At 37.8% G+C, this 13,705-nt stretch overlaps 1 protein-coding gene across 1 annotated transcript; it reads right to left on the bottom strand.

Moving 5' to 3' along the window:
• Window positions 1-691: 691 nt before the first annotated feature.
• LOC102235249 (5-hydroxytryptamine receptor 3A-like) lies at window positions 692-10,359 on the bottom strand. The gene is made up of 9 exons (XM_014472843.2): window positions 10,210-10,359; window positions 7,422-7,585; window positions 7,274-7,318; window positions 6,363-6,472; window positions 6,106-6,275; window positions 4,913-5,073; window positions 4,446-4,656; window positions 3,242-3,478; window positions 692-2,338 (listed from the first exon to the last, which is right to left on the bottom strand). The coding sequence occupies exons 1-9, from the start codon at window positions 10,277-10,279 to the stop codon at window positions 2,028-2,030; spliced, it is 1,479 nt and encodes a 492-aa protein (XP_014328329.1). The 5' UTR covers window positions 10,280-10,359; the 3' UTR covers window positions 692-2,027.
• Between the last annotated feature and the right edge of the window lie 3,346 nt (window positions 10,360-13,705).

A 13,705-nucleotide genomic window follows, 5' to 3' on the forward strand; every position in this document is an offset into this window, starting at 1 on the left:
TGGTTCTGTCGGACCTGTTGCTTTGGTGTCACTTTGATCTTATTTTGGGGCATTAGGAAGGAAGGGGTTGGTGAATGGTTTGCTAGGCTTGTTAAGGAGGGAGTTTTCAGGTCTGATCTCTGACCCACATGTCTAAACACTCTTCCTCTTGTTTCTATTCTTTGATCACTTTCCACACATTTAACATTGTTTTATTCACTTAGTGCAGTAAATCTCTAACTCCTTTATATTTGTGACATTTTCTCCTTCTAATCAGAGGAACAATATTAAGGTCCTTTTGACTGAAAAATAGGGTTCACATGTGGGTGGGTGCTGTAGAAGGCGGGGGATGTTGTTGTACATGCTGCCATCATGTGGTCACTGTGTGAACTACAGGCTGCTGTTAAAACTGTAGTATACATTTTATACACCGAGACATGGCGGAATTTTATTAGAGTTGCTATTAAATAATAATGGTTGGAAGGAAGAGCAGTTTGGTAAATAATATAGTTAAAACGTCAGTGGTAAGTTTTTCTGATTAATCTGTCATTTATTTTGTGTCAAAACTATTCATTTATACACTCAATAACCAGAAAATTCTCTTTTTTGTTAACGTATCTTTTCTTAAATAGTGCACACAGTCACATAAAGACAATTGGAGAGGAATAAAAAATGATTTCAAGTTAAATTTGTCTTTTTAATATGTCTTCAAAATTGAAGATATGTTTTACAACATAGTAGAAATGTTTACAGCGTTTGTTGTTTTTTCTTTCGGTCATTACAGACAGCATTATTTTTCCGTTGGCACAAAAACACAACCAAAATGTATGTGCACAATGTTGCACTGGGAAAAAAAATAAAATAAAATCATTGTTACTGTCTTGCTGTAGCACACTGTGTCAGCCAACTTGTATTTTCCAGCATCAGTCAATGTAAAATGTACATTAAAATCAGACGAGAACGTAAAAGTCAGGATTTGGCTTTCTACGAGTTAGCTCAGATTACAAGATTAGCCAATGCTAGCGAGCTAACATAATCTTATATCCTAGCATTAGCTAAATTTAGCTAATATGCGGAGACTAGCTAACTTTTGCTATATAAATGCCAGTTTATTGGGTATTTGTAACTTTCTGTCCGCCGCTCTGGGAGACAGGCAGAACCAGAAACTGCTGCCTACAGTTGTAGCCTGTAGTAATTAGCAACAAAGAGATTAAATATTTTAATATAACACGCATTCTTTGTCTGCTTACACCATTTCATTTATCTACATTTGTCTACTGAAAAATCACTAAGTTGAGCTGAGCTCTTTTTTTAAATCTTAAACTGGTTTAAATCTGCAAGTAACATTAAAGCTGTCAGGGTTTTTTTTGTTTGGTTTTATGTTTCATGTGGAGAGATAAGAAACTTTGTGTCAACAGCGTTAATGTGTAGCTCTCCAAAAAACTGTCCCACTTCACATTTCCTAAGTTTCAGGTACAGGAAAAGCTAAATGCAAAAAGCAGTCCTAAACAATTTGTTAGCAATTTACATATATTAAGTCATTAATTGTGTAGCAATAAACGTCCATTTATATATTCATAGATTTTTCTTATATATTTTCTCATTTGGTAACCAAGTTTATTATCATTTCTCATTTTCAGATTATTGGTTTTCATTTCCTAGTTTCTTCAACTCAGTAGATATCTGGGATAAAACTTCTAATGTCCCCGTTTTATCCCCTGTAATGATGCGTATTAACTGCACCTAAAACAGTTTGGGACAGAATGCCAATGTGCCTTTGGATCGTCTCAGAAAGCCTTTGTGTTCCTCCTGATGAAGCCCCTCTTGTTACTTTTGAGTCATATGCCTTCAAACTACTAGATTAGGCCTAAATTATAATGTTTACGAGGACATTTTACTGTCTCGTCCTCTGAATTTACATGGTGGCCTCATCTAGAGGAGTTATTTCTCTATTCATGAATGCCTCCTTTATCCGATGAGCTTCAGCCACTTACACTTGATATACTTATTTGTGATTGACCTACGCCGACTGGGTGGAGAGGCGAAACTCAGGCCACCTGCCAGACCGACCACAGAGTGCCCAGTGTGATGCTGTAGGCGATCACGGCCACTAGGTAGACTCTGAAGAGCAGCACGTCCAGCACGTAGCCAACCTGGAGCCACTCCTTGGCGATTTCCCGACACCGGTCCCTCTTCTCCAGGAACTGCCGAATGGCCGTCACCTCTTGGAGGATGTTGTCCATGACGGGCGGAGTGTTGTCCCTGGATGGGGCCAGGCGAAGTCCAAGCATTCCACCCTCTCTGTCTTGCTGGCTGAGCCTCTGGCCTATCTCACAGGTGTGGTGGAGGGAGCACTGGGCTGCAGAATGAGACAAAGGTGTAATCTTGTAATTTAGCCTCTTACACCTATGAAGAAAGCGACTGGTTAGGAAGAAAATGTTAAAGCTGCTCAACGATTGGTTCTTATTTCGCTAGATCTGACACATTGTGTGGAAGTGTGGGGTAGAACTTAAAATAGAGATGCAAAACTTTCAATGTCTAATGATTCGATTTCGAAGTTAAAAGTCACAATTTGAAAAAAAAATTTGATTCAGAAATTATTTTTAATTCAGAAACCATTTTTTCTATTTAAACGATCTAAAGATTCTGTTTTAGGTAATGTGACTGACAAGAGGAGAAGACAGTGTAAACAAATAGAACATTTAGAATGGACAAAAAGCCCAGAGTTTTTAGATTAATATTTTGGGGGGGGGGAAATGTGACCTGAAAAGTAAACATATGCCAGAAAAAATAAAAAAAATGTTGAGATCTCAGAGATTTTCCAGAAAAAAACTCAGAAATTTTTAAGTTTAAGAAACCTAGAACATTTTCAAGTTTCTTCAAGAAAATTTCTGAGCTTTTTCTAGCAAATTTTCTGCCTTTCTACCTCTAAAACTCAGAAATTTAATTTTATTTATTTAGACAATTTCTGAGATTTTTTTGGTGGAGGTTTATTCTATATTTTTTCTATTTACATTGGCCCAAATACGTCATTGTTGTCTTCTGAGCTTATTAGCTAACTTTCTTTGAACGTGAATGGGGGGGGGGGATACTATAAGTTTATGCTTCTTTCTCCTCTGTGTCATTAGTTATTTCTTTTAGTTGTTACAGGAACTGCTCATATTTATTACTGAGTGAATGAAAGGCAAAATAAAGTGAAATAAAATGAAATTGATTTAAACTTTTATAGGAGAGGCGATGTTGACAGCCATCTTTACTTTACCCGTCCCGTAGTTGTTTTCCTTGGAGTGGTCCAGCTCTGAAGCCTGAGACGACAGCCTCGCACAGAAGCGGTGCTTTTTGTGGATGCAGAAGAGAACCGGAGCTCTTTCCAGGACCAGGTACTTCACCCAGTGGGGGACGGGTGGCTGCAGATCCTGCTTGTGGACCAGACGAACAATCAGTACGGTTTCTGTTAGGCTGATCACCAGGAGAGCCATGCAGACCACGAAGTACACACCTGCAGGACCAGGTAAGAGCGCAAAGATTGGAGGTTTTGGAGATACAGTACAATGCAACTTGGTTTCAATATGATGTGAAATGAAAGGCCTCTACTCTTTGCCATCTGGCTTTGCTTCCCCTGAACTTCCAATGTTTTGACACTAATGTTGGTCAAATCCAAAGATTATTGTAAACATAGGTCTTCCACAGGTTTCAATCATTTTGAAGTTGAAACGCTATGTGATGTGAACATATAATATGAAATGAAATAATACAACATAATGTGATAGGATACATTACCAAGTTAGGTGAGATACGTGAGATGATATAAAATAACACAATTTGGAACCATTTTAACCACGGGTTTGTAGCATCTCATTAGCTTGCTGCACAGTAAAGAGTTGCATTTGTAATTTCTGTAATGCTGAAAATTAGACTTTTGTTTTTAAAACAAAACACAAGCATTCATTATTTCCCTGTTGGGTTTGATATGTGGTTGTTGTCCAAATTCAATATGATACAGTAAAAATTTGAAATAATACATAATTTGATGCTTTTTGATTTGATGTTCTTAAATATATAACACAGCAACTTAACACAACAGAATATTTTACAATACAAAATACAATAGTTTTGCATGATATATGATTTGCAATATTTTGACATCCGGCAGTATAAAATAATATAATAGCATAACCTGATGCAATTTGATTAGGTTTGATGTAATGCACAGCCATATTGAAATATTTGACATGAGACAATCTGATATGATTTGAAATGAGACAAAACAATTCAATATAAATAATTCAATATGCTGCATTACAATACTGTCTGCTTGAGTAAATTAGTTTTGGATATGTACTGTTCACACACAAAAGACAACAACAACAACAAAAACTCAGAATGATGTAGCAAATCTTTAGAGATAATTAAATAGTCTTTTGGTTCAATGGAAACTCCTTTTAGACTTCGTGAACCCCAGTCACCTATCAGTGGCGTTCCGATGGCCGTGGCAGGCAGAGTGTCGGACACGATGATGAGGAAGACCGAGTAGCCGAGCAGCAAAGTGATCTTAAAGGAAACTCTCTCTCCGCTGTCTGGAGGCAGAAAGAAACCAACGATGTCCATCACCATCAGGAAGACGCTGGGCAGCAGCAGGTTCACCGTGTAAAACAGCGGCCGCCGTCGGATCACCACCTGGGGAAAGCAGCAGCATGTTAGGCTGAATAAGAAGTCTATTTAAACTTTGATTTGTTACTAATTTACGGTTTGAATGTGTGACCTGAGAATAAGTCATCCATCTAGATGAGCTCCGAACCCAAAATTCATCCGAATGTGGAATGCAAAACGTAAAACAAGCAAGCGTCTAAAAGATTTTTGTCCTGTTTGGTGTTTCCAATCTGATGAGAAACATTGAATATTTCATCTCAGTAGTTTTTCCTTGCACACTTACATGGAATTTCATCTCTGCGTAGTAATCGTCGTTGTCCACGCTGAAGATCTTGTAATTGGACAGGATGTGCAGCAGCTCCCACTCTCCCTGGTTCATGAAGACGCTCTTGTCGTCCCGGAGCTTCTCGGGGCTTCGCATCAGGGTGATGTTGATGTCGTCGACTGCAGATCAAGCACAATGTTTGGAGCAGCGCGAAGCAGGCCTGACAACAAGTCGGCTCTCATCCACCCCCTCCGCTCCGTGAGCCTAAACCACAGCAGGAGGCGCCAAACAAAACAACAGCGCTTCTGCTCGCAACCGGGATGCAATGTGCTGCTTTGGAGGTGAAATCTGTCATTTTCTATGTTTTTTTTTTGTCTCTTAAAAGATCTGAGATTTAAATTTTAAAGCAAAATAAAACAGATTTCATGTTCAAAGAAAACACATACAGCATCTCAATAAACAGAACACTGCAAAAACACAAAATCCTGCCAATTATTTTTGGTCTACTTTGTAGTGCAAATATCTTGGTACACTTGAAATCAGATAAAACTTACTTACAAGTTTCAGCAAGATGGAGGAGTTTGTTTCAAATCAATAATTTATTAAGATTGGTGAAAATGTACTAGTTCCACTTACAAAATTGAAAAAATGTCTTGTTATAAGTTTAGAATAACAATATTTATTCATATCAAGGAATTATTCACTTAAAATAAGTTAATATATCTTGAGGAAAAGTTACTTGTTAGTTTTGTCTTATTTTAAGTGTACTAAAATATTTACACTACAAGTCATACCCAAAATACTTGGTGTGATTTTTTTTGTTGTTGTTTTGCAGTGAATATATTTTCTGAAATTGCAGCATCATTCTCTATTAGATTACTGCAACAGTTATTCTGATGCATTTGATGTCTGTGTGTTTTGGGGTTTGCATCATTCGTGTGTTTGCGGCGCATCACATTTGCACCTCTGAGCCTCCATAGAAATCATCATTTTAAAACTGCATTTTATATTTACTCAGGTCATCTTTGATGCTAACATTAGTTTGATGATCTGAAACATTTACGCAAGCAAAGCAAAGCAAAAAGACAAGAACTTTGCAGAGAGGCCCGTCTGTGTTTGTGCAGCGCTGGTATTGTTATGACTGAAGGTTTTCAGATCTCAGCCAAGCAGTTCACATTTTGTATTTCCCCTGTGAATAAATGCCGATTTACTGGTGTGGAGCCAGCTCTGGAAGGTGAGGCTGCATTTCTGGACGTCAAACGGGAAGTTGTAGATGTTGAGTGTGCAGGCGGTGACGACCTGGATGGGCTTGTAGTTCTGCACCAGACCCTCATGTGTAACGTAGACGTAAGGAATATCTGGAGACTTCCCCACATCGACGCTGCCGGTCACACACAACAAATGCAAACCGTGTCTGTATGATCACATTCAGCGCAGTGGAAGGGCCGAAGTGAAGGAAATCTCATACAACTCGTTGATGAGAATGTCAGGAACCCAGACGTTAGCCGTAGGCAGGGAGACTTGCTTGACTTCATCAAAGTCCTCCGGGTTCCACACCAGGAACTCATCCGTCCACGACTGAAAGATTCAACGCCATAAATGATCAGTTTTCCAACAGTACGCCACTTGTTATAGTGCATAAAACAAAGAATAATAACCTGATCAATATAAGCAGACATAACCACTGTTGAAAGATTGAAAAACTAAAACATTGGGGAAAAAAAGTACCTAATCAATAAGAATAAAAATTACATTTTTATTTATGATGAAATCTAAAACACTAGAGCACTGAAACAATTCATTCAGATTTGGATCAAATAAAATAAAAGAAAACACAGATATTTTGTTTCATCTGAGGGGCCGACTGTCTGTGTTTGAAGTTTTTTTTTCCAATCTCTAGAGATTAGGTCAATAATTAAAACATTGTTTTTCACAAAATATCAATAAGTAGTTATTCACTCGGACTATGGCTGGACAATTAATCAACAGCAATATATATCACAATAGACACATCATCAATATCAATGGATAATATGTCTGAAAGAATTTTCAATAATTTCACTGAACTCCCATTCAGAGCCGCACAGCATTCTGGGGGATGTAGGCAGAGGAAACTTAGCAACTCACTCACTCTTTGGTTACCTAGCAACAATCTGTTGAGCAGCACCAGTATTGCTACCGTGTCTCATAATGTTTTTAAAATAATAAACAATGGCGCGGGGTGAAAAGGTCACCAGTTTGGCAGGATTTCAGATATTTATAACAGAAAACTAATAATAATTATCAATATCCACTGATATGAAATGCTCATATTGTGGTACGTTTTTCAGCCATATTGTCCAGCCCTAACTCAGACGGCTTAATAGTCATTGCTCTTACCTGCCTGTACCACACATACGTCGTCAAAACCTGGTTCTTCTCGTCCTTTAAGATACAGAAAAAAAATCCGTCACGTTGCTTAAGTGCCAGTAAGACGTTGATCTGCCCAGAGACATTCCTGAACCACCGACCTGTGAGCAGAACTCACCACATTGAGGATGGAGTAAACCATGAGGTCTATGGCAACGATAGTAGACGTCCGCCAGTCCTTCACAGGTCTCACTCCTTTCTTATATCCAGCGCTCAGGAAGTCAGCCAGCCGCACCAAGGTGGCGTTGGCAAACCTTCCAGGGTTACTGGGCGGCTTTTTAACTGAAAGACGTCAAATTATTCACGTTCGCATGTGAATCAGCAGGAAGGAAAAATGCTCTTCACATTAGAACAGACAAAAATAAATTACATTACATTCCCACCAGAGGCCTGTAGCAACCGTGGTAATCCACACATGAACAGAAAACTTTGTCCACAAATTATGTTATGTGTTATAAAGTGAAATTCGTGCACTAAATATATGAAAAAGTAAAGCTAAGAATAGAAAAATGACTGAAATCTGCTTCCTTCCTAATAAACTCAGCTGTTTTAGACATAAAAAAGGTTTCTTGTTGCCAATATATAACATAAGAAACTAAACATAATGATGCCATTAAGTACAGACATACCTTTCATCATTTAAATGTACCATTGAGCACCACTGGGGGCATAATCTGTTTGTGCAGAGAACATAATCTCACCATGAACCGGCCACCACCAGCTACTGAACTGATCTCAAGAAAATTGCGGGCGTGCTGTGGTGGCGCAGGGGGTTAGCACGCCCCACGTTTGGAGGCCTTAGTCCTCGACCCGGATGTCGCGGGTTCGACTCCTGGTCCTGACGACCTTTACCGCATGTCTTCCCCCGCTCCTCACCCTCCTTCCTGTCTGCCTACTGTACAAAAAAATACGAGCCACTAGCGCCGCAAAAGCCCTTCGGAGAAAAAAAAAGGAAAAAAAAAAAAAAGAAATCTGCCAAAGGAATAATCTGTCTATTTATCCATTAGCAGATCCAGTTTTTCTGTGAAAACAGTAAGAGATTCACTCAATCACCACGGCTTATGTAGGCATTCACTGCACAAGACTCCACTGCTGAAAAAAAAAGCATGCTAAAGCTTCCTTAAAGTTAGTTGCGGAACATTAAAACAAGAGCAAATCTCAACTTTTTGGATATGTTTGTTCACACCATGTGTAGAAGGAAAATTTCATTCCACCTAACCCTGAAAAACCACAATAAACGTGACGTTTGAAGGTGGAACCGTCATAGTATAGGCAGAAGGATGGAGGAGCTGAGGAATGTATAGGACTGCTCTTCATAAGAATCAAATAACAAAACCGGATATTTTTTCAGTGAGACAAATGCAGAAAACCTTCGAGATCTGATGAAAGTTTGAGTGGAAGAATTGGTCACCTGAGTAATAATGCATGTCACCAGTTTCTCCGTTCAGGAAACATTTTGAATCTGTTATTGCCAACGAAAGCCGCTGAGCGCGGAACACATTTCAAGCTCAATGCTTTTCCCTCGCTGACATTTCACTTTATTTCACCCAACTTATGGACTCATTTGTGTAGATTTCTTTGTATGTGTGGATCTCTTGGGTTGCTAGAGACTCTCAGAGTGGATTTTATGTCAGCAGCCTCAACACAAAGAAAACATTGATGCTTTCACTGCTCATTGTTTTCTACTTCACACCAAAATCAACAAAGGACTTTTTATTCTGCTAACATTCACTCGCTGTTGTAAAAGTGTCAAAACAGTAAAAGCGTGATTTAATGTAATTCTGTTAATATGAACAGAAAGTATTAAAGCCTTACTAATTCTGTTACAATAAAAAGTGTAATACCTCCCTAAATTTCTTCAGTCTTTTTGCCACACTTGCATGTTTTAGATCCTGAAATAAATGTTAATATTTGTCAAATATAACCATAGTAAATATGAAATACAGTTTTTAAATTATGTTACTTATTTGACTGGATGTTCTCCTTGTTGAATGTAATCAGTTATTATCAAAACATTTTGGAGCGTCACTCAATTTTGCAGCCCCCTTCTAAAGGCAGACCTGTGAAATCAGAAAATCTGTCAACTAAAACTTGACAAAATCAGAAAATAGGCTGAAAAATCTTAAAGCGCCACTTACCGGAAGCAAGGTCAAATTAATTGCATGTACTTTTAGGGGACTGTCTTTAGTAAAATACTTTTGGTAAAACTTAAACTGCACGTTAAAAAAAAAAAATCCCAATATGAAAGTTCAGCTAAAACCTCTCTACAACTTTTACTTACATTAAACGTGGTGAACACACTTACAGACATCTTACAAACATTTGTTTAAATTTAACATTTTATGAGTTGCAGGTTTTCCCTTATGTTGCTTTAAGGTAAAATTTAAACCCCAATTTGTTTCCACAAACAGCAAAATGAGTAGTAGTGAATGTTTTCTAAAGTTAAATTTGAGTAACTTAAACTATATTAATAAATATTTGCAAAACAAAACAAAATACCCACCTTGTAACATTCTTTCGATTTATTATTTATTTACAATCAAATAATAAATCACAAGTTATAGTAAACTAATCGTTTGTACTGGTTTAAATTTGTCCTTTTTGTCAGTATTTTGGGGCAATCAACTGTATTTTTGGCAAATCAAACTTTGTTGAGCAATAATTTTGACTAGTCTGAGCATTTTCAGAAATTAATTGCAATAGTTATATCTGAATAATTTCTGAAATTTAGACATGCTACTTAGACATGCTCATTTATTTACTCAACAGACAAAAATGTGCTTTTAACAATTAGAAAAATGACCTCTGAGCCTTCTGCGGCCACCAAGACTGAATCTGGCGCTTTAATCGTAGGTCGGTGTTAATATTTCAGTTTTTATAGTGCATTAAAGTAAAGTGTGGCATACCTGTGCAGACGGTAGCAGCTCCATGGAGCAGCAGGTAAATCAGCGTCGTCCAGCCCGATGACAGCCTCATGTTCTGAGCCGGGTCTCTGCTGCTGTGACGGCTCTCCTGTCGTTCTGATGGAAGACCTCGGGACGCCCGACTCCTTTATCCTCCATATCCATCAGCTTCACGCATCACTTCACCCACTTCCACTATGACACCCTGTTAGCGTCAGTGGGCTGCGGAGGGCGTATCCATGTGAAGCCCCACCTCTCCGCTCCATAAAGCAGCAGCTCACTGAGGTGACTGCAGCAGAAAGTCCATTTAAAGATCATACATCGTGTCTGAGAAATGACAGCTGGAGCTGAATGACATGAATATCAACTAGAGGCTTTTAGGCAGGATTCCACTTCATCTGCTGCTGCACAATTAAAAGTTACTTTTTTACTCCAGTTGTTTTATGACATTAAAAAGTCAAATTCAGCATGTCTTATTTTTTCTGCTCCAAAGGTGTTTTTGGCAAAATACTAAATATTTCCCATAGAAAAATTGCTTCTTTTTTTTTTTTTGCTCCCATAAATAAAATTAAAGCTCAGTTTTTGATACTTTAAGTTATTTAGCACAGGGCTTCCCAAACTTTCCCCCCAAAGAGTATTAACCTGTGGCTGGGGACCCCCTCTGTAAACCCACAGACAATGCTACAAAACATGTAAAGAAACATCAAGTTTTAGAAAGTTTTTTTATTCACTGTTCAGTCATTTTTGCATCCATTTAGCATAAATTCTGCCTGAAACCATCTGATTTTTAGATGGCCAGGAACTCTGTGGCAGAAGATTTCATCAGATAACACATTATGAATTTATTGCCAAAAAAATTTACTTTTCTCTCTCAATGTATGTAATATTTGATATTAATCGGATAAAATGTTATTTTGTCCCCCACAGTTCTCATGGTTTTTGCAGCACAGCTGGTTCCTTCGGTCATTTCCGTGTCAGAATTTTTTTCTATTTCTTGCCAGCTACACTAGCTTGTAGCTTGAGGAACAAAGCAGCTTCATGAATTTGACTGACAGCCAATCAGAACAGGACCATCAGAAATAACCTTTAAATCAATTAATTTAACTTACTTTTTTGTGTAAAAAAAAAAAAAAGAATAACTGAAAACCAAAATTGTAATAAAATCTTAAGATTAAAAAGAATTATGAGATAATTTGTTTGTGTGTTCTGCTTTTTTTTTTTTTCCTCATCTTTCCTCCGACTTTCTGAGGCCGCCACAATGAAAAACACTGATTTAACTGATGCAGGAGAAATCTGCCAGGGACAAAAAAAAACTTCAAGAAGATCTTCCACGTGTGTGTTTCCTTAATTTTTCAAACATCTCTGAAGATGGAGCATACTTTCAAGACTTTTTGTTGATTTTTAATGTGTGCATGTCACAAAGGAAGTCCCACCGACTAAAATTATTATCTCAGCATGAAGAACATTTCTGTCACCTAATATTTTGACTGAAAAATCTCATGCCTATGAAGTCGAGGTTTGGAAATCGGATCCTCGACTGCAACTCTCCTGCAACTTTTGGATGCATCTCTGCTCCAAAGCACCTCGATCAAAAAGTTGAATTATCTCCTTGGGTTGTCAGCAAGTTTTGCCAAGGCCTGTTCATTAACCAGTCGTTTGACTCAGGCGTTGCAGCAGGACTGAAGCTGCAGTATCGTGGCACAGCAGGAGTTGCAGTTGCAGAATGGCTTTTTTGTCTTACAAAAGGCAAAACATTAAAAAAAAACAAAAAACTCGTGATTTATATTTAAAGCAACACAAATTCACAGAATATGAATTCTACTCTCTTATTACTGAAGATATGACAGTAATCAGTATAAAGCAGCTATGAATTCTTGGTTCTTTATTGCATAACACAGTGTCACCTGATCCACTGCCAATATCTCCAGGATTGCATTACCATGGATTGTTCCAGCAGCTGCTTTCCTGTAAATGCACTTTTAATATTCTTATCACGGCTGTTGGAAAGCCAACGGGGAGCAGAGCTGCAGCAGCTGAGATATTAATGGTTTTTACTGATCTGTTTTGCGGCGGTACGGACGGACGGAGATTAAAGCATGAAAATGATATGGTAACAGCACACGGACGGCGAGGGATTGTCTCCAGAGAGTTTCAGTGTTAGACTCAATCCCTGAGTTAATCTCTGCTGTCCGAAAACATAATGACGGACCAGGAACAGTAACAGAACGAGCAGGAGAGAGTTTAATGTGACTCGTTTTTAAATAACTCGTTTGGTTTGAAGACGCAAGGAAGAAATGTGTCGGATTAATATAAAAAGAATAAAATAAAGTTTGTTCTCAGCGGCATAATGCTGATGGAACCCTAATAAGAGTTCGTCACACCCTGGTTACAAAAATCTGAATTTTAAGTTGATTAAAAAAACTAAGACCAAGAAAATCCTTAAAACATTTTTCCATTTTTATTCTGAAATGTGTCCTGTTCACTTCAACTGTGAAACAAATAAATCTGTTTGGAGGAAAATTGTAAGAAACAAAGTTGCCTGAATGTATTTCGTGCACAAACTTAAACTAAAACTTGAGTAGAATTTCAGTTTTCTGTCTTTGCCATCACATCATTAACATAACGTAACGCATCCATCTATAGACTGAAAAATGTAATCCTCGTTCAATTTTCTGCTTTCCAGGATTTCTAACTATTCATGTGATGACAAAATAAAACCTCAAAGGTAACCCCATATTATGATGCTGCCACCAACATGTTTTACTGTGATTACGATGACTCTCTGCGATGTTTTTTGTTTCGTAATTTTTGAAATTGAGGCCCAGACATTCATGTTTGGCGTCATGAGAGCGTAACTCATCCTCCGACATGGGGGAGACTTTATTGATGTTTTCTTTTAGATAAAAGTCTTCGGAGCCTCCATTTTGTTTTCGTTTACTTCTGACAACCAGGATTTTATGGCCTTATGAAAAGCTTTGCAGTACTCTAGGGTTCAAAATGCACAGTAGGAACAAATAGCTGAATGTCATCAGCGTACCAGTGATTGGAGATATCTCAGATAGTAAAAAATAACACGCGGCCTTTATTAATGACGCACTTCAAAGTGGTTCACAAATTTCTATGCAAATGGCATGAAAATACACAAAAAATAAACATATTGGAGTCTATTAAATTAAATTGTGCCAAATGCTAAAGCAAAAAAAAAATACACATAATAGCGTTTCACATCACCTGCAGATGCCTAATGGATGTTTGACTCGCCACAAAAAAAGCTTCTTACATTACATGGTGATGCTCATATAAGATAAGGGAAACAAATAAGACACAAACTAAACAGGATCGAGAACAGAACCCTGTGGAATTCCATGCATTAAGAATAACCAATGAGAATTTAAAGTTTGATTTTGCAAAATAAATATTTCTAAATCAAAAATATGCCTCCCTAGCTTCTTGGTGTCAAAGTCTGAACTTGAATCCAGGGCTACTAAGACCGCAGATT

Source organism: Xiphophorus maculatus, chromosome 11, assembly GCF_002775205.1.
Source record: "Xiphophorus maculatus strain JP 163 A chromosome 11, X_maculatus-5.0-male, whole genome shotgun sequence".
Taxonomy (NCBI): domain Eukaryota; kingdom Metazoa; phylum Chordata; class Actinopteri; order Cyprinodontiformes; family Poeciliidae; genus Xiphophorus; species Xiphophorus maculatus.

Bases quoted from the DNA above. Each gene is read 5' to 3' on its own strand.
- LOC102235249 (XM_014472843.2), bottom strand. From the start codon at position 10,279: ATGAGGCTGTCATCGGGCTGGACGACGCTGATTTACCTGCTGCTCCAT. The intron at 7,586-10,209 runs GTATGCCACACT...GACGTCTTTCAG, and splicing joins AGCTGCTACCGTCTGCACAG to TTAAAAAGCCGCCCAGTAAC. The intron at 4,657-4,912 runs GTAAGTGTGCAA...TGCTTTCCCCAG, and splicing joins ACGCAGAGATGAAATTCCAT to GTGGTGATCCGACGGCGGCC.